Genomic DNA, 23,041 nt, shown 5'->3' on the forward strand with positions numbered 1-23,041 from the left:
TGGCAGTTGTAATAAAAAGTTTTTTGTAAACACAACGATTGTATAACTGAAGTTTTCTCTCTAAATCTTTTTCTTGTTATTTGCCTACCGAGATTTTTTCAAGTGGATAATGATCTGGACTCTGGACTAATTTTTTTTTTGGATAAACTAGTGAAAAGCACGTTAATTAATATATGTGGTATTTTCTATAAAAAGGGACCTTATTGTCGATGGCGCTTACGCCATTATTAACGATGCTCCGATATAAATACAATGCCGCGCGACGCTGTGCGGCGTAAGCGCCATCGACAATAAGGTCCCTTTTCATAGAAAATGCCCCATATTTCGATTTCGTACTATGAAAAGCTTCGCCTCTGTAAACATTGTTGAAATTTGTAAAATATTTCCCTGAAGCAATAACTATATAGTCTATAAACCTCACAAGCAAAATGGTTGCAATAGTAGCACTCCAGACAACCCGTTGCCCGGGCAGTGACCTTTCCGGTAGCATTTCCTTTATTCGAAAACTGCAAGGTAATCGGACTTCCCCTAGTCTAGAGTCTAGACCAATCAGGCATTTCTGTCATACTAACTTATGCACTAACTTCGGGTTCATTCAGTCGAGTAGTTTGGATTCTTGTCAACTGCAGAAGTTTCTTAGAATGTTGAAAGTGGGCTGACGAATTATGTTAACATAAGTTCCTTGAATACTCGTATTGTTGATATAATTTATATGTAACGCACCGCTTAAAATGTATTGACGCAAGTAAGTAATATTGAGGCAGATACATATATACATATCATTTATCCATATCATTTATTGGCCTTTTTGGTTTATTATTTGCATCAGTCAATTGGCCTTTATTTTATTACATAATATCTTTCATATATTTTCAAAACTGCAACTGAAGTTGCAGTTTTTCACTTTTCTGTTGAAGCCCTATTCGCGCAAATATGATTAGGACAATACCTTGTTAACCATTCTAAAAAAAACAATGTCACCCGAATTCTCGGGACGATTACAGCCAAGTGAGAAAGGATGACAATTCTAAATTTCTACCGGATATATATCCAACCATACATAAGCAGATGCTAGAAAACTGGTATTTTACGATAGTATTTCCCTTGTTGCAGGCAAGCAACGGAGCGGAGCCGCAAGTGGCGGTCCTCTGCGAGGCCGGTTCGACGTACCACCCGCAGTACATGTCCGCCGCCGGCCGGTGGACGCCCGACCTCACCACCAAACCGCACAACTGCTTGAAGGACAAAATGGAGATTCTCGACTACTGCAAGAAGGTGAGCTGCGCTTTTATTATTGCAATTTTTGTTATACCAGTTTGGTTGCCCGTATGTATCTTACTTTAGGTATCTATAATATCTATGTCGTCAAATAATGATGCCCATTTTTATTTATTTTATCTTTATTGTACAAAAAAGTCGGTCTTGTTGCCATAAGGCATTTTTTACCTGTCAACGTAGGGCGAAGTAGAAAACTTGTAGCGGTGCATCTACAAAATAAAAAAGGATTTAAGTTAATGTGACTTCATGAAACACATAAGCTACCCACGCTACCCATATACAGGGTGGCCAAAAAATAAGTTCATTCCCGTTGCCGTTCGCGATTTCGGGGTTGGTCCCATAGTAAAAGTTGCTCAGTATAATCCTAAAACCTCCCTGGCAACGGGAATGCACTTATTTTTTAGCCACCGTGTATATAATATTACATATATTAGTATTTCCTCAACAATAGTTTGGGAGAAATGTAAGTGAAACTGGAGCGCGGTGCATGCAAACTATGGGCTGCTCCGCTGCGGAAGCTCTCAACTCGATGGTTTCTAAATTAAATTCAATCAAGCCTACTCGACGTCAACTAACAAGCTCGAAGTTTGAGCCGCATGAAATATTGTGGTTTATACAAATAGCTTTGGAAACAATAGGTTTTATCAACAATAGTAAGAACAATGTTTATTTAATTAAACATATGATGTATAAGACAACACAACAACACAATGTAGTAAAAACACTAAATCCGTCAGAAGACTGTTTAAATAAAAATCTCAACTTTGAAACGCGATTTTGAAACGTGTAAAGTTTTTTTACGTTCAACTATGAACAACGGTTAACATTTGGCTTTTTTTAGCTTTTCACATTAGGTAACCCGTAAAACCCTTTAAGATTCTAGTTACCTAACAAAAGTGTTTACATAAAGAACAAAGGTTATTCCCGGTGTTCTTGCAAGGCTTTGATTATTTCGTAACAGGAAGCTATAGGTATAATGTTACACGAATGTCTTTTACTACACTACCAAGTGCCTATATATAGGAACAAAGTGTACTCTCGATATTCTTACAAGAGTAACAAGCCTTTGATTTTTATCGTAACGGATCAATAAAGTTCATTTAATCCTGTCATGAAACAAAGGAGCATCGTTCTGAAGTTCTCCCGTCGACTAGAAACATCACAAGCCAAACTTTAAAGGATAAAAGTTTATAAAAACCCCTCTACCTGGGCCAAGTAAATTGTGTTTAAACCTCAGAACTGGATGCCTTTAGTCGAAACAACTTGAATAACGAGTTGACCCCGTTGCGAGTTTTAACTAGTTAACAACTTTTTGAATTAATTTACCTCATGATTTTAACAAGACTGGATTTTTATAAATCGTCTTTTTTCAGGTCCAAAGGCTTTTTCTGGAAAAAAATATGTAACATCAGAATTTCAAACACTTTCATGAACCCTCTTGTTACACCTTTTAATGATTAATAGTTAATAATTTACATTATTTAGTTTATGTTATTTTGGTGTTTTACTGAACCTTCTCTCTCTCATATTTTATTCTGCACTGCGCATTTCGCCACACGACTGAGCGCGCTGGTGTAACTAAATGTGATTTTTACTCCAATGTATCGGCCCCATTCGTAGTGCTCGTAAGGCAGGTATTTACGAAGTAATCTATATGTCTATGGTTGTGACCAGGGAAAGGCTTTAAGATTGCTATTCATATTTTTTGGCAACCGCTGCCGCTGGTCTGCTGGCTAAACCCACTACACCTTAAGGGTAGACTAGTGCCTATATTGTTTTGGTTCTAAAGAACAGGCTATACAAGGTGTTCACGAGGAAACCGAAAGATTTTAACCACGCTTTTCTGAGGCCAAAAGAGAGAAAAAATGGAATACGTTTTGGTGAAATTCCAAAAAAAAAAAATTATTTTTTCGATTTTTCAGATGTATCTTCTTCTTCTTCTTTTAAAATTATGGCTTCAGCCCAGTGGGACTATTTCGCCAGTATCAAGGTATTGAGAGGTTTACAAACGACAAAAATTGTACGGTTGTACAAGACAGTGTACGGTGATTTGTTAGCTCTTGTAAATCGATAGCTAGACTTTACAAGAAGCACGTGGACTACCGGCCGTTGACTCCAAGATGGTGGTTAAACGCGCTTCAAAATTAATTCTCCATTCACTGCACACTACCACATTAGTTTACTGTATAATAAGCTATCAATATTACACTTTAAACAATATTAATAAGCAAAAAACAAAGTAATTAATCACGATGCTAACTATCAAGATGGCGCTCGAACCGGAAGTCCTTCAGATGTATTTGTACATAAAAAGTAAATATTATTGGTAAACTTGTCACTTAAAATGGACTTTTACTTTTTTTTTCGTAAAACGTAGTTTCTGCAGTGTTACTTGTCACTTTTTGACATCTATCAATAAGGTTACTTATACTTAGACTACGTCCCACAGTGGCAACATCGACATCAAAAATGCGTTTTGCACTATGTAACAATAAAAACTTGTTTTTTTTATTGGTATTAACTCTGAAACTAGGCAAATTACAGAAAAGTTTATAGGATATTTTAGTCTTTAAATATGTTCAGGAATACGCTGTCAAAATTATTCGGTATCCTCATGTTACAGCGTGTATATACGGATTAATAAAAATGAAGCCATAAAGCTGATTTGTGTTCTCAATCATCATTCTTCTATTCCAGGTGTATCCGAGCCACGACATCACGAACATCGTAGAGGCGTCACACTACGTGAAGGTTAGCAACTGGTGCAAGCTGGGCTCCGGCAACGCCGCCAAGTGCAAGGTCACCAGATGGGTCAAGCCTTTCCGTTGTCTTGGTACGTGCTGCTTTACTCTTTGGAATTAGGATGATGACTAGTGATTTATCACTAATAAATTAGACCTCTGTCATTTATGAATACTAAATCTATGAAATAAATCGCGAAAACTTTCACAGTGTAGGTGGTTTGATCATACTCATATTACCTACTGAGAAGTGATTTGACCTGTCAATCTTTATTTTTGTTACCTAAAGGTACCCACTTGCACCATTTCACTAACCCGGTTTAACCGGTAAAACCGGAGTTGCCATGGTTACTGGTACAATTTGACACTGGGTTAACGGTTTAACCGCTTAACCCCGGGTTAGTGAGATGGTGCAAGAGAGCCTTAGAGTTCGACCAAGCTTTAGCTAAATCTACACAGACTTTGCAGTGGCAGAGTGTAATAGTGCCAAAATAAACGTCAAATTCTTATGAAAACGTTTATCTTCACGTCCACAATTTGTCACTGCAAGGACGGTGCAAAGTTAGTTTAGACGAACTCTAGTGATAATTATTAAGCCCCGACCCCAAATGAAGTTGGGACAAGGGAAGGAGAAGAATAAGAGAAGAGTGATAATCATTAACTTGAAATTTTTTACATTTACGTTTACGTAAATTAGTTAACATTTCAATGTTACTCAGTTTGCAACCATATTACGCACAACAACATTTAATAAAAAAAGAAATATTTATTTCAGATCAAAAGCGATCCATATTTTGTTAGTAACATTTTAGCCTTAATACTAATCATGTAACATATTTTAACTAACATTGTGCATTGACCTTTGTTAACTACCAATTTGGTGGCAGAAGGTCCATTCCAATCGGACGCTCTGCTGGTGCCGGAGAGCTGTCTCTTCGACCACATCCACAACCAGAGCCGCTGCTGGCAGTTCGCCCGCTGGAACGCCACTGCAGGCCGCGCCTGCGCGCAACGTGGTCTTCGCCTGAGGACCTTCGCTATGCTCCTGCCTTGCGGGATCAGCCTGTTCTCTGGAGTCGAGTTTGTGTGCTGCCCGAAGCACTTTAAGGGTAAGGTCCTTGTTTCTTTGACTACCACGATTGTCATTCTTGTTGTCTGTCCGACCAGATCTACAACAAAAGCTGCTGCTGGCCCATTGGAACGCGACTACGACTAAATTTCACAATGCCGGTATAGCTTGCCGAATCAGCTTGGTTCTAGTTTATTAGTATGTTGTTCTCTATCGCATAGGATAGTTATCTACAATCTGATGAAGCCCTCCAAGTAGACATTAAGCCGCGTTGTGTGGCTGTTGTGCAAATGAAGTAAGCAACGAAAGGTCTAATGTCCATGGTAAGAATAGTGTGACGTATCAATTGCATAGTATCATAGCCGAACGTGACATATTGCAAAATAGATAAAATAATTGAAGTATCGGAAAACCTGGGGTTGATCATTTTGTCTGGCTACATCGCTTGTAATATCTTATTTTATTTATATTACAGAAAACGTGAAAATGCACAAGCCCATGGACGTCGGCGTGCCCGTGAGCCCGGGAGGCGAGGAGATGCTGGCGGCATCAGCGGCCATGGATGAGCGGGACGATGACTTGTTGGACGACGATGACGCGCTTGATGATGATGACGATGACGACACCCTGAACTTGAGCGATGATGATGACGACGATGCTGATGACGGTGAGTTTATAGTCACTTTAGTGTTTTAAATTCGACAGAGCTTTCAGCCTCATGCGAGTCATGCGATCGCAAAGCGAATGGTCCGCTTGTAGATTATGAATTTAATGTCAGGAAAGTCTCATGTATGTACGCTTTAACTCACTCAGTACCTTCCATTTCTGGGCCAAATTAATTACATAAAGCACAATTTTAGGGACAGCGACCGGGTGATAACTTGATAAGTTACCATTGGCGAGTAAACATACTAAATTTAAACCGTATTAACTAGTGCTTATATACATTCGTGCTATCTTAATATTAAATTTTACTTTATCTACGGCTATTCAAACATTATCTTAAGTGGATCAGCGCGTGTCGAGTTATCGTCACGCGCTAAAGATAAAGGCCGGCATAACAATTTAGAGCAATACTTAATTAAATCTCATTGCGTCCCAATATTGTTTCAGACATGGATGAAGATGAAGACGCGGATCTATCTAGAGACGATGACAATGAGGACGATGATTACACAGATGGAGACGACAACGCCTGGCCTCGGCCCGAGTCCTCGTCCGCGCCATCCACCACCCCCACTACCACTACTACCACCACTACCACCACAGTAAGAACTTGTCTTTATACAGCTAATAGGATGATGGTTGCGAACCCTCAATAAATGGTCTAACCTAGGAACTTGGTACACAAAATCCCTGGAGCCAACGCCTGGTCTCGGCCTGAATCACCAAGCACCAGTCTTAACTGGACATCGGTGATCTTAAATCTTTGCAAGAACGTTTTATAATTGTCTTTTAATAGTGTCGATAGACAATGGACACTGTTATGTATTTAACAGACACACTAGAACTTGTCACTGTATCTGTTCGGTTACAATTACAGTTCACTTATGAGTTCCATGTTTAGCTGTATCTGAAATTTCTTAAAACTTATCCATACGATGTAATATTCCAGGCTTCTACGGCAACATCTGACCCGTACTTCTCCCACTTCGACCCTCGCACCGAACACCAGAGCTACAAGGATGCTCAGCAGCGCCTTGAGGAAACCCATCGCGAGAAGGTAAGCTAGCCTTACTTATCTCTACTGTACAAAGTATTGTAAAACATGTATACGAAGGATACATTGTCAAATTTGTTTCCAAGTGGTCATACACAGAGTCCGTTACGCTACTCTTTCTCTAAGCTGAATATATGGTAGATATTCTTAACCGAACAACGTTTACAGTAGGCCTAGCACAGGAATGGCGCAACAGTATCTCGCCCGCGAGATAGACTACCCATCTTTTGTCTGACTGGATTAGTTATGTAGATAGGGACGGGGTCGGGTAGTCTATCTCGCGGGCGAGATACTGTCGTGCCACTCTTTTTCTAGGCCTGCATCTGATAGATACAAACCGCAAAATAAAATATAATCACGACAAACCGCGAAAATAAATCAAATAAAATCGCGAAAAATTGAGTCGGCTAATCCTAGATGTCTAAACGACAGTAATTTTTTTTTTGTTTCGCTATGTCTGTGTTGGTTTCAACTCATAGTACAAGTTTTTCAGTATGACCAACATACTTATCCTTTTGGTTCTACAACAAAGTTAATATAACATTTATTTATCAGATCACCAAAGTGATGAAGGAGTGGTCCGAACTTGAAGAGCGATACCAGCAGATGATGACTTCGGACCCCAGCTCCGCGCAGACCTTCCGGCAACGCATGACCGCTAAGTTCCAGGCTAACGTGCAGGTAACACTAATGAAAAACATTCTTCTATGCAATCTTTTGGTTATACTAGCAGATACCACTAGGGTAAGTTACCCAACAATTAACTACCAACAATGTGTACTCTTATGTTAGTCCCAATGTGAACGAAAGTATTGCAATTTTCTTTTGCCATGACCATAACTTCCAGACCATAATTTATCTAGATTTGATTTTCTGGAGTTACAAATCTTTCTTATTCTGATTGTGTTACAAAAATTACAAGTTTTCATGAAATGGATCCCTGGTATTTAACTTAAAAATTTAAAAAAACATATAAAGGAAATGCCTAAAAATGCTAATTTCTGTGATCCGGTGTGTAACCTTGTGCTTCGAGTGCCCTTTCTGTATGGTTCGAATAATCGTTTAGTTTTTACAATGACGCGGGAGCTATCGCGCTTCGATGATTTTTTGTTATTTTGCCTACAATATCAGTTATAAGACAAAGCTGTCTTATTAATTAGTATGCTAATTTAGTCTTTAAAAATACGGTCCTTTTTGCAGGCTCTCGAGGAGGAAGGCGTAGCCGAACGCCGGAGGCTTGCAGCCCTGCACCAACAGCGAGTGCTCGCGCACCTAGCTCAGCGCCGGCGCACCGCGCTCGCCTGCTACACGCGCTCACTTCGGGACACGCCGCCCAATGTATGTCCAACCGGTGTAACTAATGTAGGGTCTAGCAGTACTTATTTGTGTATTACGGGATCTACCGGCTAATTATGGCTAAAAAGCAGTCAGATGATTGGTCAGCCGCATTCGAGGGAAGCTAGTGCTGTCAAACTGGTTTAACTTGGCAGATATTCTGAATCATCAATTTATTAAAATGCAGCAATACATTAACTTCAATACTTACGCAAACAGACGCTTAAATCTACACCGAAATGTTATTGATGGTCTTGAAATAACGCAACCTAACTATTCCAGGCCCACCGCGTCCAGAAGTGCTTGCAGCGCCTCGTGCGCGCGCTGGCCGCCGAGCGCAGCGGCGCGCTGGCCGCGTGGCGCCGCGCCGCCGCCGCCGGCCGCGAGGCCGCCGCCGCCGAGCGCGCCGGCGCCGCCGACCGGCTGCAGGTAATGCTACCTACACTATATTGACCCGCGCCCGCTCTCCTGCTCTGAGCAACATTTTGGAGATGGGACTAACAAAGCGTTAAGCGTCGCTTCCTTCTGGTCCCGCAGTCTGAAACAGTCTACATACTGTTGTGAACTTATTTTTCTTTTATTGGGATGCGCGATACCGAGTATTTTTATCCCTAATTTAATTATTGTCCTCAATAGGTAATATATAACTATGTATAGTCCAACAAAAAAAGAAAATTATTTAGGGGGCCACTTCCTACGTAACTGTCACATTTTTGACGTAAACTGCTTAAACATGGCAACAATTTAGTATGGAATTTTTTTGTTCTAAATATTTTATTTAATTTCTACTATTATATGTCGCACTATACACGTAATTTTTTTTTTTTTTAATTTTTTTTTTTAGGACGCCGACCGAGCCCTCCAACGTGCTTTGTCCTCTCTGCGCCGACGCCCACATCTATATAACAACATTGGCACTGCTATTGAGGATTACGTTCAGGTTAGCCTTCTATTTTACTAAGGGCCACTTGCACCATCCCATTAACCCGGGGTTAGGCGGTCAAACCGTTACCCAGTGTTAAATTGACATAGACATAGACATAATTTATTGGTAATAAAGTATTACAGGTCACAATTTTTTGTTACTTATTTCTACACATCTTACATCTTTTAATTATATCACAAATAAATATTGTACTGGTAACCATAGTAACTCGAGGTTTAACCGGTTAACCCCGGATAAGTGGCTTGACCCTGGCTGGCGCAAGTGGCGCTTATTCTCTTTTAAGTATACAAACTAACCTTCCACGCTTCGTTTTAAATCTTCGAAGCTCTCGTGTAAGCTATAAATGTGACGTGAAACGTTGTCGCACTCTGTCTAATTTAAATTCAAGGAGATAGTCTTGGCTGATCATGTTACAATATACCATCAGAGTAAATTACTTTGCCGAATTGATCTAGTCTGTTTTTCCCATAGTCCATGCAATCCAAAGACGACATGGCCGTATCTCTAATGTCAATGACCCCCGAGGCCGAAGAGCTGCTTCTGGATCGCATCGAGGCCGAAGTGCAGAGGGAACAGGCCGCCAGGGAACAGCTGAGCGCCAAGAGAGACCAGCGCACCCGTCAGCGACAAGATATCCAGGAAGAGAGGGCTAGGGTTAGTATTAGTATTGACAATTAAATATCTTCTAGCCTCCCAGAGGCCTATAAAGGCCTTCCTTTCCTTTAATTGTATTTGTAATTTGACTAATTGAATTTGTCTTGGCATTTTTTTGTTTTTGGATAACTAGAGGTTTACAGTCTGGCAAACTCATTTGGCAGTAGACGTACAGGCATTGGGCCACTTGAAATAAGTGTGCCTACAGAACACAAGTACCTATGGCGCAAGAGTTAAAAACCTTTCCACAGTGATTACACTTTTTCCACTAAAAAACGGGATTTGTCCCATCTGATCCTATCCTGCTAATTTGTGGTGCTTAGAGGAGTGGAATGAAGGGGAAATTCGAAATAAATATGCCACTGTATATTTTTGAAAAGAGGAAAGTTTTCGATCGAATGTCGCCGATCATATGCAGACGCTACGAATAACTACGTCCAGCATTTGTTAATGTCAGTATTTGAGAACACGTTTGTTCTTTTCATGATTGTTACATTGGCAACTATCAATTTAACGGCAACCAACTCATTTTCCAGACCTCCAACGGTGTGAAGGAGACAGAAGAGACCGACGACGAAGTGAGCGAGGTCGTGGACTCGGAGGAGACCACGCTCGCGCCCACCACGCAGGCGCCGCTGCCGTCCTCCTCGCCCGCCCCGGCCGCGTCGTCCGTCTCTGTCCACGACATCACCACCCGTGCTGCCTACACACAGGAGACAACCACTACTGTAAGTTTACATTAGCGGACTGATCTAATTCACTCAGCAGTCAACTACGATACTTAAAATATTAGCGAACGCTGCCGCCGTTACAGACGGCTTGGTGCAGACTTGTCATAGTACATGGCGTAGACGGACCCTATGTTTTATACAAACGTTTCTATATTGAACAGGTTCTAACGAGGTTGCTTTTCCAAAACTGTGTGGTCTCTTTGAGTTATTATTGCCTGTTGTTTCGAAGTAAATATTGGGACCTTGATAATGATGAAAATGAGAAACAATCGTGTAATGTAAGGTTTTATTTTGACAGTTCTAATATGTTAGTTGCAATGCAATGTACGTAAAGTAAAGTCTTGATTGATTGTGCCAATCCTTCAACATAAAATGCCCTCAGTAATAATAAGCTACATTAATTCTACAATTTTTAAAAACCTTAACTGCCTCCTTATAACCTGATTATTTGCTTGGCAGGAGCTCATTACCAGCACGGTTACTGAGGTGCCAGAGGTTGAGACAGGCGAGACCGACGTTGTGGGCGAGACATCCAGCCGGCGATCCACTAGCGAGGTACGAAATGAAGAAATTTTAACTTAAGCTCCCCTGCACCCCTTCCCTCTTAGTATTCCTGTAAGTTTCCTCCTTGGCCTTAACACTTGTCTATCCTGCTCTTTACACTTGTCCTCCATTAAATCCTGCATACTACTTACGGAAACTTAGAGTTCCGCAGTCAGAAATCATCAGATAAGCTACAGGATACTACATGAGTTCGTCATGCCTTGTGTAAGTTCCCTCTAAGCGTAGGGAGACGCTCGACGCTGACGCCGACAGCCGACAGCCATACATTAATTAAAAGCACAGTGTTAAAACAAATGGCGTCGTTGAGAATGACCAATCCAGTATGTGCGCAATTTTAACCAAATTAATTAATACCTTATGTATTTTGTTGCTACTGTTGCTAGGTAAAAAAAATTTTCAATCAAAAATCGAGTACATAATGGATTTAGAATTCTCAACGACGATGGGTGCGAACCGTGACCGTGTAAGAGAGCTCTCAAACGTCGCTCTGTTTCCATAACGTAATTTGCAATTCTTCTTTGTCTTTTCATTTTTGTTTGAGAAGGTCTATGTTATTAATCATTTGGAAGTCAAATCAATTCTGATTATCTAATCGATGTTTGCAGACGGAGGGCGAGGGACTGCGGGCAGCGCTGGAGCAGGCGGAGGAGCGCGCGCCGCCGCCGCAGGCGCACGCGCTCAAGCACGAGGTGTCGCACTCTCAGCCTGTGAGTTTAAATACTTACTTTTGTCTGCTTGCAACTGTAAGCCTAGGTTGGACAGACATGTCGGCAAGCGAGACGTTAGGAGATAACGTAAACTTATCCTAGAAGATAGCCCTCGTTCTAAAGGCCGACTCACAAATATTCTGAGGTTGGGTAAGCCTCCCTCCACAGACCTGGCTCACAGATCTATGAGTAGATGGAGGAGTGATATAGCAACTCGGGCTACTTTGAATCCCTATATTAACGGTGGGGGGCGTTCACCTTGTAGATTAGGAAAAGAACAATTTTGTTTCATTCACTTGTTTGTCAATTCATTTATTATAATTTTCGAGTTGCCTACTGAACTGATACCTACTGATCAAGTTTAGCAATTTTATCTTCTATAACATTTATGTGACCTTGACTTTTCTTATTAGGCCCATTGTTAGGGAAAATTATCTTTGTCGAGTGTCAGAATCGACATTTTCTGAACACTGACCAGCTGAGTCAAATAGGTGTAATCCCGCATGATGTTTGATTGAATTGAATTATTTTAGATTTAGATAATGCAGATTCGGTGATGGTTCGTGAGCTTCATCACTCATCACATCAAACCGGGCAGACTATCGAAGCGGGCAGTTCAGATATACAGTGTAGTAATGTTGCACTGTGTTCGCAGGGGTACACGATCCGCAGCTCGGGCAACGGCGGCAGCGGCGCGCTGTACCCGGCGCTGTGCGTGGGCGGCGCCGCGCTGGCGGCCGCGGCGGCTGTCGCGCTGGCTGTAGCGCGCCGTCGCGACCGGCAAGCCCCGCAGGGCTTCGTGCAGGTTAGTCTACAACTCTGCACTACTCACACATTTTAGACTGACATTCATATTTAGAACATCATTCGGCCCTCACATGGCCCATTCAGACTTCTATGCTCCACACTTCAGCCCTTGTATTTTACTAACTAATTTTACGATGACTTTCATATTAATATTTGAATCTCTAAGACGACGCGCTAATTAACTCTATCCTCAACCAAGTACTTTTTTTCTAGTTCACTCACCATACGCTTATATATGAATGCCATCAGCTTAAATTTAACCTCGTCAGATACCGTAAAATGGCGTATCTGGGGATTCTTTTTCCTATAATCTAAATTCCAATGTAACTGCTAACTGTTAAATGATTGACCCTGAGGTGGTAGTTCCAGATTCAAAGATTATGAAATTAGGTGTCTGTAGTGCCGTAAGACGAGACATTTCCCTTTTCTCCTATTTAACATACTTAATTGCAATTATTGCGTCACCTGTTACGGTGTAGGGTTCGGCAGATTCCTACTAATACGTCCTTACAAACTGACACCAGCACAACATGATTGACCACAGATAGTAATGTTTCTGCAGGTGGAGCAGACCGGCGCCGTGGCCCCGACCCCCGAGGAGCGGCACGTGGCCAACATGCAGATCAACGGCTACGAGAACCCCACCTACAAGTACTTCGAGGTCAAGGAGTAAGCGGCCGACATCCCCTCCCGCCCGGGTCGCACCGTCTCGAGGATCTTATCGGTAGCTTATACGTGTTAGCCCGTGCCATATTTATAATCCGATCACTCGATCCGACCGGTCGAACGTCTGTCGACACGACTCTACTAGATTGTCATTTGCTTCAGACTAGCCCGTCGTGTTAGGCGGTCGGACCGCTAAATATGGCATTGAAAACGCAGTTTCAACCACTGCAAGGATCAGACCTGTACATATCCCAATACAAGGTCACGTTGAGTCGAGTGTGTTTCGTATTTTCCGATTTGTTGTGGCGTGTGCTAGTTATCCCTATACAGGGTCTTTCACCCTTCACATCTAAATCTTTGCCCTTTAATTATTTATGGAATGAATGTGTGTGTCCCTTTAGTACTTTATGCCCGGTGGGAGGTTCATCTATCACAACACGACGGCTTTTGTAAATTAAACTGTAACAACATCACAGTAGAGTTATTTTACAAGAGATTTTCACTTGAGTGATGTAGGATTTTATCAATACCAGCTTTATTATTTGGTTACTTGAGGTGATATTGCAAAGCTTGTGTGATTAGTAAACATTATTGAGTTTGCGGTTATTCGCAATTTTACAGGATATTTTAGAGTATCGTTTGGTATTTGTTGTTATTTTTGGCACCAAAATATTTATTATTATTTCATAAGGTTAGACTAAGTTTTTGTCTAGTGTCCTAGATACTCATGTGTCACCTTGTAGTGGAGTTTTAAATTTAAGTTTTTGAGGCCGCAGCCTCGGTGACAGTGTCCAATGAGTAACTTACTTTAGACCTTCTTTTGTAATTCTAAGACTTCTATCACTTGATACATTTCATGATTGATCTCATTTTTTCCGTTTTCATGTAATATTAGTTTAGTAATAATGTCTTTTTCCCATTGAACATTGTCACCGGGGTGAGTGCAACAAACGTCCATGGTACGCTGTGTAAATAGGCTCCGCGTACAAATTCGAACCTAAATTACTTACTCTTAAAGCCCGCTTTCCTTTACTTTTTTAACGTAGGTAGAACATAACGTGAATTTTATGTAATAAAGTGCGAAGATATATTTTAATAATTAATGTGTACTTAGCGAAGGGACGGGCGGCCAAGCCGGCGCGGGCGAGCGCTCACTCTAGTCTCCTTCTAGTCATCGTGTCTCTTCTAGTCCTGTCGTCTCTCTGTCTCCCTCGGACCCTCCGAGTCTCCGCTCTCCCCTTCCCGCTCGCCCGCGGGACAATACTCACAGTTCCCGAGCGCCCTGTACTCAACGTGTGTTTATATCGGCGGACCAATCATCCGCTCGAAATTTTTCATTGTCGTAACAATTTTGCGAAATCATAAAGTGAAGCTTCGTTTATCTAGTCAACAACATAGAAGCATCTAGAATAATTCGGCAATTTTTCGGCTACGGTTGTGTACACACTTTGGGTACTCGGTCGCGAAGCAAATAAGCTTAGTAAGTGTATGTACGGTTATTATATAAGTAGATGTACAAAAAGTAATACATTATTATAGATGTTTTAGCGTCAGATAAATAGATATAAAGCAAAATATAATTATATATCGCATTCGTCCGTTTAAGGTAAGGGCTTGCGCTCGTGTCTAATCCCACGTACCACACTTAATGTTACGCCGTAGTTAAGATGTAATTCTGCCTCAGTATTATATACATTTAAGCTTATTTGTTACATAAGCTAATTTATATACACTAATTCTATTCGTTTCGGGCGTAGTGGCGTTACTACATAAGGAAGTCATATCAGAAGCGCCACGGCGCTACTCGGTGCGCGCCGCAGTAGCGCGAGGACGAGTGTTGAAGCAGGATGGCCGAGTGTGAGGCGAACGCAGCGCCGCGCGCGGCGAGTAGGCAAAGCGCCCGCGGCTTGTCTTACCGCATTTACATAAGTTACTCACTGTTTAAAACGTAAGTTAATCCCGCATCAATCGCTGTGTATTTTTAATAAACTGGAACTTACAGTCGACCACGTATTTTTTTATTGAAAAGTTTTTGCTCAAAATCCAGCTGTCACCGTTAAAAATCGGGTGTTTTAAATTGAACAAGTATTGTATATTTGTGGTTCGTCAATAATATTTGATGTTGGTAGAATACCTGGTTTCTGTACCTTTCCTTGTCACTTTCATGTATTTTAAATAAGTAATAAATGGTTTGATGATTTTTGTGTTTACTGTGCTGCATTTTATTGTGAGTTCGAAGTTCAAATTGAATCAATAAATAGAAATTTAAAAAATGGTGTTGTTATTGGCGGTAAATTAAGAAACAGTTTTATTTATTATAGATAAGACGTGAGGCATGGCCTTGGACCATTATTTAATAACCGGAGTCGCATTTAATAGCTTACCCTCAGCCGAAAATCTTGCACCTTTTGTAAGTACGGACTGACGTTTATCGTTACGTATTTACAAATAGCCATACATTTGACGTACTCTTCCCCCAAAAATCGGCAGGATGTTTTGTACCTACAGAAAATGACATACAAGGCGTCTTCAGTTACTAAATGCTCTAATGGCAAATAATCACGAGCCTATACAGGGTAAGCCCGAATAACCCAAATAACTTTAACCTTAGATTCCGGCTTCGGCTACCTAACTGGTTTAAAAAAACCGGCCCAGGGCGAGTCAGACTCGCGCACCGAGGGTTCCGTACTTTTTAGTATTTTTTGTTATAGCGGCAACAGAAATACATTATCTGTGGAAATTTCAACTGTCTAGCTATCACGGTTCATGAGATACAGCCTGCTGACAGACTGACAAAAGGACAGCGGAGTCTTAGTAATAGGCTCCCGTTTTTACTCTTTGGGTACGGAACCCTAAAAAGGTTATAACTATATCATCATCATCACCTAGCCGATTTCGGCCACAGCGACTGCGTTTTACCGCTGAGAGCGTCGCTGGTGCGCTCACAGGTGACTGACATAGGCAATTTTTGCAGCGAATGTGCGACCACACTCGCTGCAGGTCAGCACCCCTCCGACATAATTGTAACGTATGGCCACAGGTGGTCTGGCCTTCAGCTCGTCGCGCTTAGCGTCCAGTTCTGTGCGCCGCCTAGCTTCAAACTGACGCACCTGCGTCTGCACAATATGCCTCCAACGTGGACTAAATGATAAACTATATGATAAATATCCAATGATACAATACATGTTCGTACATTTATTTAAAACGTAACCCACGACCACTGGTTTGGAAGCCACAGTTCTTACCATTCCTACCAGCAAATATACGCCAAAAGGCATGTTTTATGAAAATGGCTAGGATTCGATGTAAATAATATTGTTTATTTGAAGGGTACACGGAAAGAACATGTCTAGTCACTGTGACAACATTTTGAGTTAACGCTGTTTGAAAGGAACGATGTAGGTAATTAACCATATTATTTTTCGTGTAGTAGTGATTGTAAAGTGAGAAAAAAAGGAGTTATGTTTATAATTGCAGCGGTAACAGAAGTTGTAACTAATAGTTCATTGAGGACTCTATATTTTGAGATTAAAATCTCATTTTCGAAAAAAAGTGACGACATGTTATTTCCGTGTACCCTTCATTTACATAGGTATTATTGTAATAATATTTACCACTTTTTTGGGTTTTATGCGCCCGAAGATTTACTACCCAGTACCTACTCTACGAAACGAGCCCTCGTCATCTTGGGCATCGTTACGGCTCCTCTACACGATTGACCATCATAGTGGGCCACTAAGATGGGCCAGCGTGTAGAGGGTAGTGGTGTCGGATGGCTTATGGCCCATCCCGCCGCGCCATAAGCCATCTGAACCACTACTACCCTCTATACGCTGGCCCATCTTAGTGGCCCACTATGATGGTCCATCGTGTAGAGGAGCCATTTCAGTGGGCGAGTTGCGGTTCTAAAAAGTTGGGAAAGGGCTCGGATATATCTGAAAAGTTTTTTTTACCATGTGGAAATTTGGTAATTTTGGAAATTTTTTCGACGGAATATTAGTCTTGGTTTTCAATTATGTAGAGTCTGTGCGGAAAGAGAAGAGTCGTGGAATGTATGGGGCCCAAGGACCTGACACTCTTTGATAGAGAAAGATAGTCTTATTGCGATTCCTATAAGAGGAAAGAGAAAATAGTGCCATGCTTTATCTTTATCACCGACCGGGCATTTTTTCATGGTCGGGTTATGGCAGCATGTGGGCATCATAGCAAGGAGGCTATGGCGAAATACCGAAATTTATAAGTGAAAGAGAAAATACATTGGACATGCAAACCATAAATTGCGTAGTATAACATTTTATATGAATATTGTTTCTCTTACCTTGTATGTTGTACTTGTATATACTATGTAGGCCCAATACATTCTACGACTCTTCTCTTTCCGAACAGACCATTTTTTTCAACCCCTGATACCGCCATCTAGTGCAGGGTTGAGTAGATGACTAAACTGCTATAAGATTGACTTGGTTGAAATATTCGAATATGTATTTGTTACGGAAGTGCTCTTTACTGAAGTTTTCTAACAGGAACATAGATGTCACTAAATTATAATCCCTACTTCCGATTCTTCTGGATATTTCATTCGGTCTCGCGACATCTACCGATTTCAAGGCGCTTTACTTAGAACAGTTGCCATCAGATAGGGTCATTGCGTTAGTTTTCGTCCAGCTCTAGTTTTTGTCCACTTGACGAAATTTGAATATACACCTACAATTCTGCACAAATTTGAACTTATTGCAATCCTTAATGTCTAAACAATATATCTATCTACATAAAAATTATATTGCGCAAATAGAAAATAAAAAATGAAATATATTATTTGCGAATCCGTCAAGTGGACGAAAACTAGAGAATGGACGGAAACTAGCGCAATTACCCTATATCGGAGCCGCCAAGGTACTCAAAAATATCTGAACACGCGCTCTAACGCTTCGACAAAAGAGACGTGTTCAGATATTTATGAGCGCTTTGGTCGCTCCGATATATCTGATAATTTAGAGACATCTATTGAAACGAGACGGAATTAATTGTACTCCCACTGAAACGTATCTAAATCGGAACTTCCTTCCCCTGGTAACAATTTAATTTGGCATATCCAAACTAGATGGCGCCACTAACAGCAGCAGATGTTAACCGGTTTCATAGCGTCATAAACTTAATTAGATTTTAATAATTGCCTGTTAATAACTGCTTTAGCAAAGTTGGGAAACTAACTACTCCTAACTACTTATAGGGGTTCGGAATATTCCCAGTTTTGGATCAAATTTTCTTTTTATTAGTTAAATTTTAATATTGAAACAGGTAACCTGTTACGTAAGGAGTTGTGTTCGAGATGATTGTTGTGTTTTCGTTTAAGCTTGTGACGTTTCGGTCGTAATAACGTACAAGTATATCGTATAAATACGTACGTAAATGGGACGTAGACGTAAATTGACGTAATTATGCGTCATTTGGTCTGTAAACAGCTTCAGACGCATTTTACTGATAACTAAACAAATACAAGTATCTTATATAGCCCAAAAACATAGAAACTGCGTAGTATATGCAGATATTTTCATCCACGGAGTCGTCCAATAAAAAACAAAACACCGTTTTTCCACACTAATGTGTACGATTTTATTAGTATGCAAGAGTGCCTATGCCTAGAGAAAGAAGAAGTGGGGCGCGTCTACGTGACTTAACGAACGTATACTCAAGAACAAAGAAAACTGGCCATTTTGTATACAATTTCCACACAAAGTGACCCGTTTTATTGGTATTGAAAGAAGGATGAACTTTTTTTTTTGGTCTTAGACTTAGAACAATAGACCTACCCACTAAGTTAACTAAGTTAGTTATTTAAGTTTGTAGAAGTTTTGTAAGAATAACGGATTTCGTATTAAACACACAGAAAAACAATTGTTCCCGAAATTTTAGAATAACATGGAATAACGGAGCCTAGTTACGTAAAATCGTAACGAAACTAGTCTCCGTCATTCTGAACTTTCGGGAACAATTGTGGAATCGGGTCTTGTTAAGCTATTAGATCAGCGGTTCTCAAACTTTTTTGGTCACGGAACCCTTTTCGGAACCCGAAAAAAATTTTCGTTTGTCACTGTGGACCAGATATAACCTATAGAGGCCCCCAATAGAGGCTTTGCGGAGCCCTAATTTTTTGCAAACATTCAAAATTTTAATTTTTTAGTAGGTAGGTGCCCCGAGGGCTTTTTCACGAGTCCATAAAACATTTAATGACATCAGTGACGTTAACGACAGAGAGCATTAAATTTCAATTGATGATGATGTTGATGACACAAGTTAGCCAAAAATATCATGTCATAAATTAATTAAACTACTTTGTTCAGTGGACTCCCAAAACGACGTATACGTTCTAACTTTATCGTATCGTTCCCTTTTTATTATTTGTATGGCCCACGGCGAATTGCTAATGGACACGGAACTGTGCCGTGTTATCATTCCCTCGCAAACGCAAGCAAGTCGAAATCTCGAAAAATCCAACGTTACTTGAACTCTTAGCTTGTGGAATCGGAGACCACGCTAATGCTGGTTTATGTAAACCCGTATCAGCTAAGCATTTGGATGAAGGCCCCTCTGCCATGTTACAGCGACGTAATGCCACTTTCCTATATGAATGGCTACGAGATTGTCGTGTGTGGTGTGTTCCATACTCGTCAGTCTCGTCACATGTGGCAGCCATTTTGTTTGTTTAAAAATAATGAGGGACAAGGGAATTAAGTGTGCTGTGTAGATAGAGATAACATTCTCAAACCTCACCTATGTTACCTTTTGGCAGAAATGTAAACTTTCCTGTTTTCTTTAGTTAATTGAATAATTAATTCTGTGGATTATGGCTGGTTTTCGTAAATTATAGTTAAAAATAAGATAAAGAATAATATTATATTGGGATACCCATTGGGATACTGCAATGTAGTAAGTACCTATACACATATGTAGAGTAGGTACCTAGTAATTATGCATAGTAATTAATATGTTACGAGTACATCGTGTTTGAAATTTAAATTAAATTTGAGTGGAGACCATTTCGGCTTCACATCTCTATTTCTACTGTTTTGTTTATCTTTGTCTTGTATTTGCTATATATGTTGTATGGAATAAATACTATTCATTCATTCATTCATTGATGTGTTATCTGAATAAATGATTTCTATTCTATTCTATTCTAAATTCAATGTTAGTGTTTAAAATCCACACTGACAATTTATGAGCCGATACAACAAAAAGCTCAATAAACTTGCTCGTTGCGTCTAAGTGGTTTAAGTAAATCATCACAACCCTTTGCCAAACATATTATTATTATATTACCTTCTACTATTCTTCTATTATTTTTAAGATGTATATTAAATAGGTAGGTAACCGTACAACCGTATTTAATATACATAAAAAAATTAACCGCTTCAAATGTACCAACATGTTTTTTGACGAAGCGTGTTGCAGATGTTTTTGAGTAAATAAAAAAAGTCAGTTTCAAGCTCGTCATCGACGGAGCGATAATATATCGGCTGATATCGGCAGATACCGACAGATACCTTCATATATCTGTGAGTATCGCTAAGCACCACACACGCAACGATACCAAAATATATATCGCTCTCCGTCTAGCACCTACATTGTGAGAGAGACGAAATATACCGACCGATACATCGTAAGGCATCTTAAGGCCGTTCCATCGGTTTGCCGCTGTCTTTGTCACGTTTCGCAAGAAAGAACGGGAAAGAACATACGCGCCAAGTGTCAATTTTGTTCGAATTTTGTCGGTTTTTATTTATTTTAAAAACGGTACCTTACAACATCGAAATTCTAAAGCTATGAAATTACTATTTATGTTAAGATTGTTTTTTATTCTTTTTTTGTTTAAAGTATCACATAATAAATAACCGAGTAAAGTAGAATTAAAAGTCCGAGTTAGAGGTTACTTTGGGAATTAATTGTATCGAGCGAAGTGTCATAATTCGTGTATCGGAAGCTATGTTGTTAAAGATAATATAGTCAAAAACTACATATATTTTTTCCACGTCTACGAATATCAACGCCTCTTAGAAAAACATGATCATATGAGGAGATTTTTCGCCTTCTGGCTCAGGGAACCGCCTTAAGGCATCTGCAGATGCCTTGCGATAAGATATCGGCAGATACCAAAATATTACAGCGTCGCGTGTGGGCTCTGTCAAATTGTACGTAAAAGATATCGGTAGGTGCCGTATCTGTCGGTATCTGCCGATATATTATCGCTCCGTGATGGGCTTAACCCTAGTTACCCTAGGGCCTAGTACCTAGGTACCGCATGGTATAACAGGCTATCCATTGCTACAGCCTGGAAGTAAGTTTACGGGAAAGTATGCAAGTAGCTCCACTAGCTATTGTACAAATTACGAAACTAAAATAACTACCTACGCTGTCCGTATTATCGTGGTACATACTTGGTATGTCCTTGATGGCTCGTACAAGTTGTACTTACGTAGAAACTACTCCGAAGGCAAATTCTGTAATCTAAACGAGAGTTGCAAGCGCGATTCTAGTTTAAAAAATCTGACGCTGATTTGATGTCGATTTTATATTATTCGCAGTTTATCTGGTCTCGCGCACACTTCCATTGCATTGGTGTAAGCGAGCAGCACTGAGAGTATGTCAAATAATGATCAGGTTTTTTTTAAATGTTTTAAAGCTTCTAGGCTATGTGCCACACAAAAAACGTGTGATAACGTGATTATAATAGGTATAATTGTAGACATCACTTAAGTATATTATGTATGTACATACATATATATATGTTGTATTAAATATAGGCATAATAATCGTGCACGGATTGTGCGTATCGGTACTACTTATTTTATTACCTTTATTGTCTTTTTACGTAGAGTCTTTATTATTCGGCGTGGGTCTTTAATTGTTTCATATGTTATTTATGTTGAAAGGTTACTAACTTATTAGTTCTGCTTTAATAGAGAAAGCGGTTTAGAATTATTCTCCGTTATACAGCGGAGCAGTTTTGCAACCGCGATGTTTTACTTTATTTGTACCGACTTGATGTTGCCTCACTTTTGTGGCACAATGCAGATGTACATCTGTACCTGGGTGACCCTTCGCCGTACTTATATTGTACCCGACTTGCGAATTATTAAACAAAGAAAATATAAACAGATGCTAGACGGATCCTTCAATCCTCCTTTCAAGCGAAAATTTAGGAAGTTTTGCCAAGCGATATCTGCTAGATTCATTTTAAGAGTCCCCGGCAACCTCGGTTCTCCACACAAACGTAGTTATGCTCTCATTTTAAAACGACTTTCTATAGATTGCTCTGAAACTTTGTACTTACAATAGGATAAGGTATATCTAGGTCTGCAATTAGTTTATGTAACTTCAGATACCATAGTAAAAAAATACAGTGAATTTAAGTTTTTCATACAAAATTTGTTTTTGCTCTATTTCGTTTGTTTTATAAACTGGAGCTATATAAATTCATTACAGGCACAGGTATACCTCATGTCATGGTATGTGCAAAGTTTAATTACAATCCAAAACGTAGTTTTAAGGGGATCCCATGCCCCAATGACCTTCGATTTGAATCCCTTAGTTTTCTAATGTTTTTTGTAGCTTATCATATTAACAGCAACGGATTTTAGCAATATAGTATCCCATATTTACTTCAAAGTTCATTGTTTTCGAAATATTTGGCATCAAAGTTAAACAATTTTAGGCAAATAAACTGGTTTTCTGGCCATAACTTGTGTGTTAATTAGTTCAACTTTTGTGTTTTTTTTAGACAATGTTTAAAACAATCATAAATAAATAAGTATTCATTTTTTTC

The 23,041-nt window shown here is 40.0% G+C and overlaps 2 protein-coding genes across 5 annotated transcripts in view; one reads left to right on the forward strand and one right to left on the reverse strand.

The window, feature by feature from the left end:
• LOC134747570 (amyloid-beta-like protein) overlaps positions 1-15,430 on the forward strand; it is a 173,738-nt gene extending 158,308 nt beyond the window's left edge. For 2 of the 3 annotated variants that reach the window (XM_063682158.1, XM_063682156.1), the window contains 16 exons: positions 1,114-1,275; positions 3,976-4,111; positions 4,907-5,128; positions 5,564-5,755; positions 6,202-6,356; positions 6,704-6,811; positions 7,364-7,489; positions 8,009-8,146; positions 8,426-8,572; positions 8,988-9,083; positions 9,561-9,743; positions 10,280-10,471; positions 10,934-11,029; positions 11,644-11,745; positions 12,401-12,550; positions 13,115-15,430. In XM_063682158.1, coding sequence (XP_063538228.1) covers positions 1,114-1,275; positions 3,976-4,111; positions 4,907-5,128; positions 5,564-5,755; positions 6,202-6,356; positions 6,704-6,811; positions 7,364-7,489; positions 8,009-8,146; positions 8,426-8,572; positions 8,988-9,083; positions 9,561-9,743; positions 10,280-10,471; positions 10,934-11,029; positions 11,644-11,745; positions 12,401-12,550; positions 13,115-13,225 — 2,316 coding nt within the window. In that variant the 3' untranslated portion in view covers positions 13,226-15,430. The remainder of the gene's footprint in view (positions 1-1,113; positions 1,276-3,975; positions 4,112-4,906; positions 5,129-5,563; positions 5,756-6,201; positions 6,357-6,703; positions 6,812-7,363; positions 7,490-8,008; positions 8,147-8,425; positions 8,573-8,987; positions 9,084-9,560; positions 9,744-10,279; positions 10,472-10,933; positions 11,030-11,643; positions 11,746-12,400; positions 12,551-13,114) is intronic. The other variant, XM_063682157.1, reaches the window with a different exon arrangement.
• Positions 1-23,041, reverse strand: part of LOC134747587 (uncharacterized) — a 179,199-nt gene that overhangs the window by 135,530 nt on the left and 20,628 nt on the right. The gene's annotated exons all lie outside the window — the stretch shown is intronic.

This window comes from Cydia strobilella, chromosome 15 (assembly GCF_947568885.1).
Source record: "Cydia strobilella chromosome 15, ilCydStro3.1, whole genome shotgun sequence".
Taxonomy (NCBI): domain Eukaryota; kingdom Metazoa; phylum Arthropoda; class Insecta; order Lepidoptera; family Tortricidae; genus Cydia; species Cydia strobilella.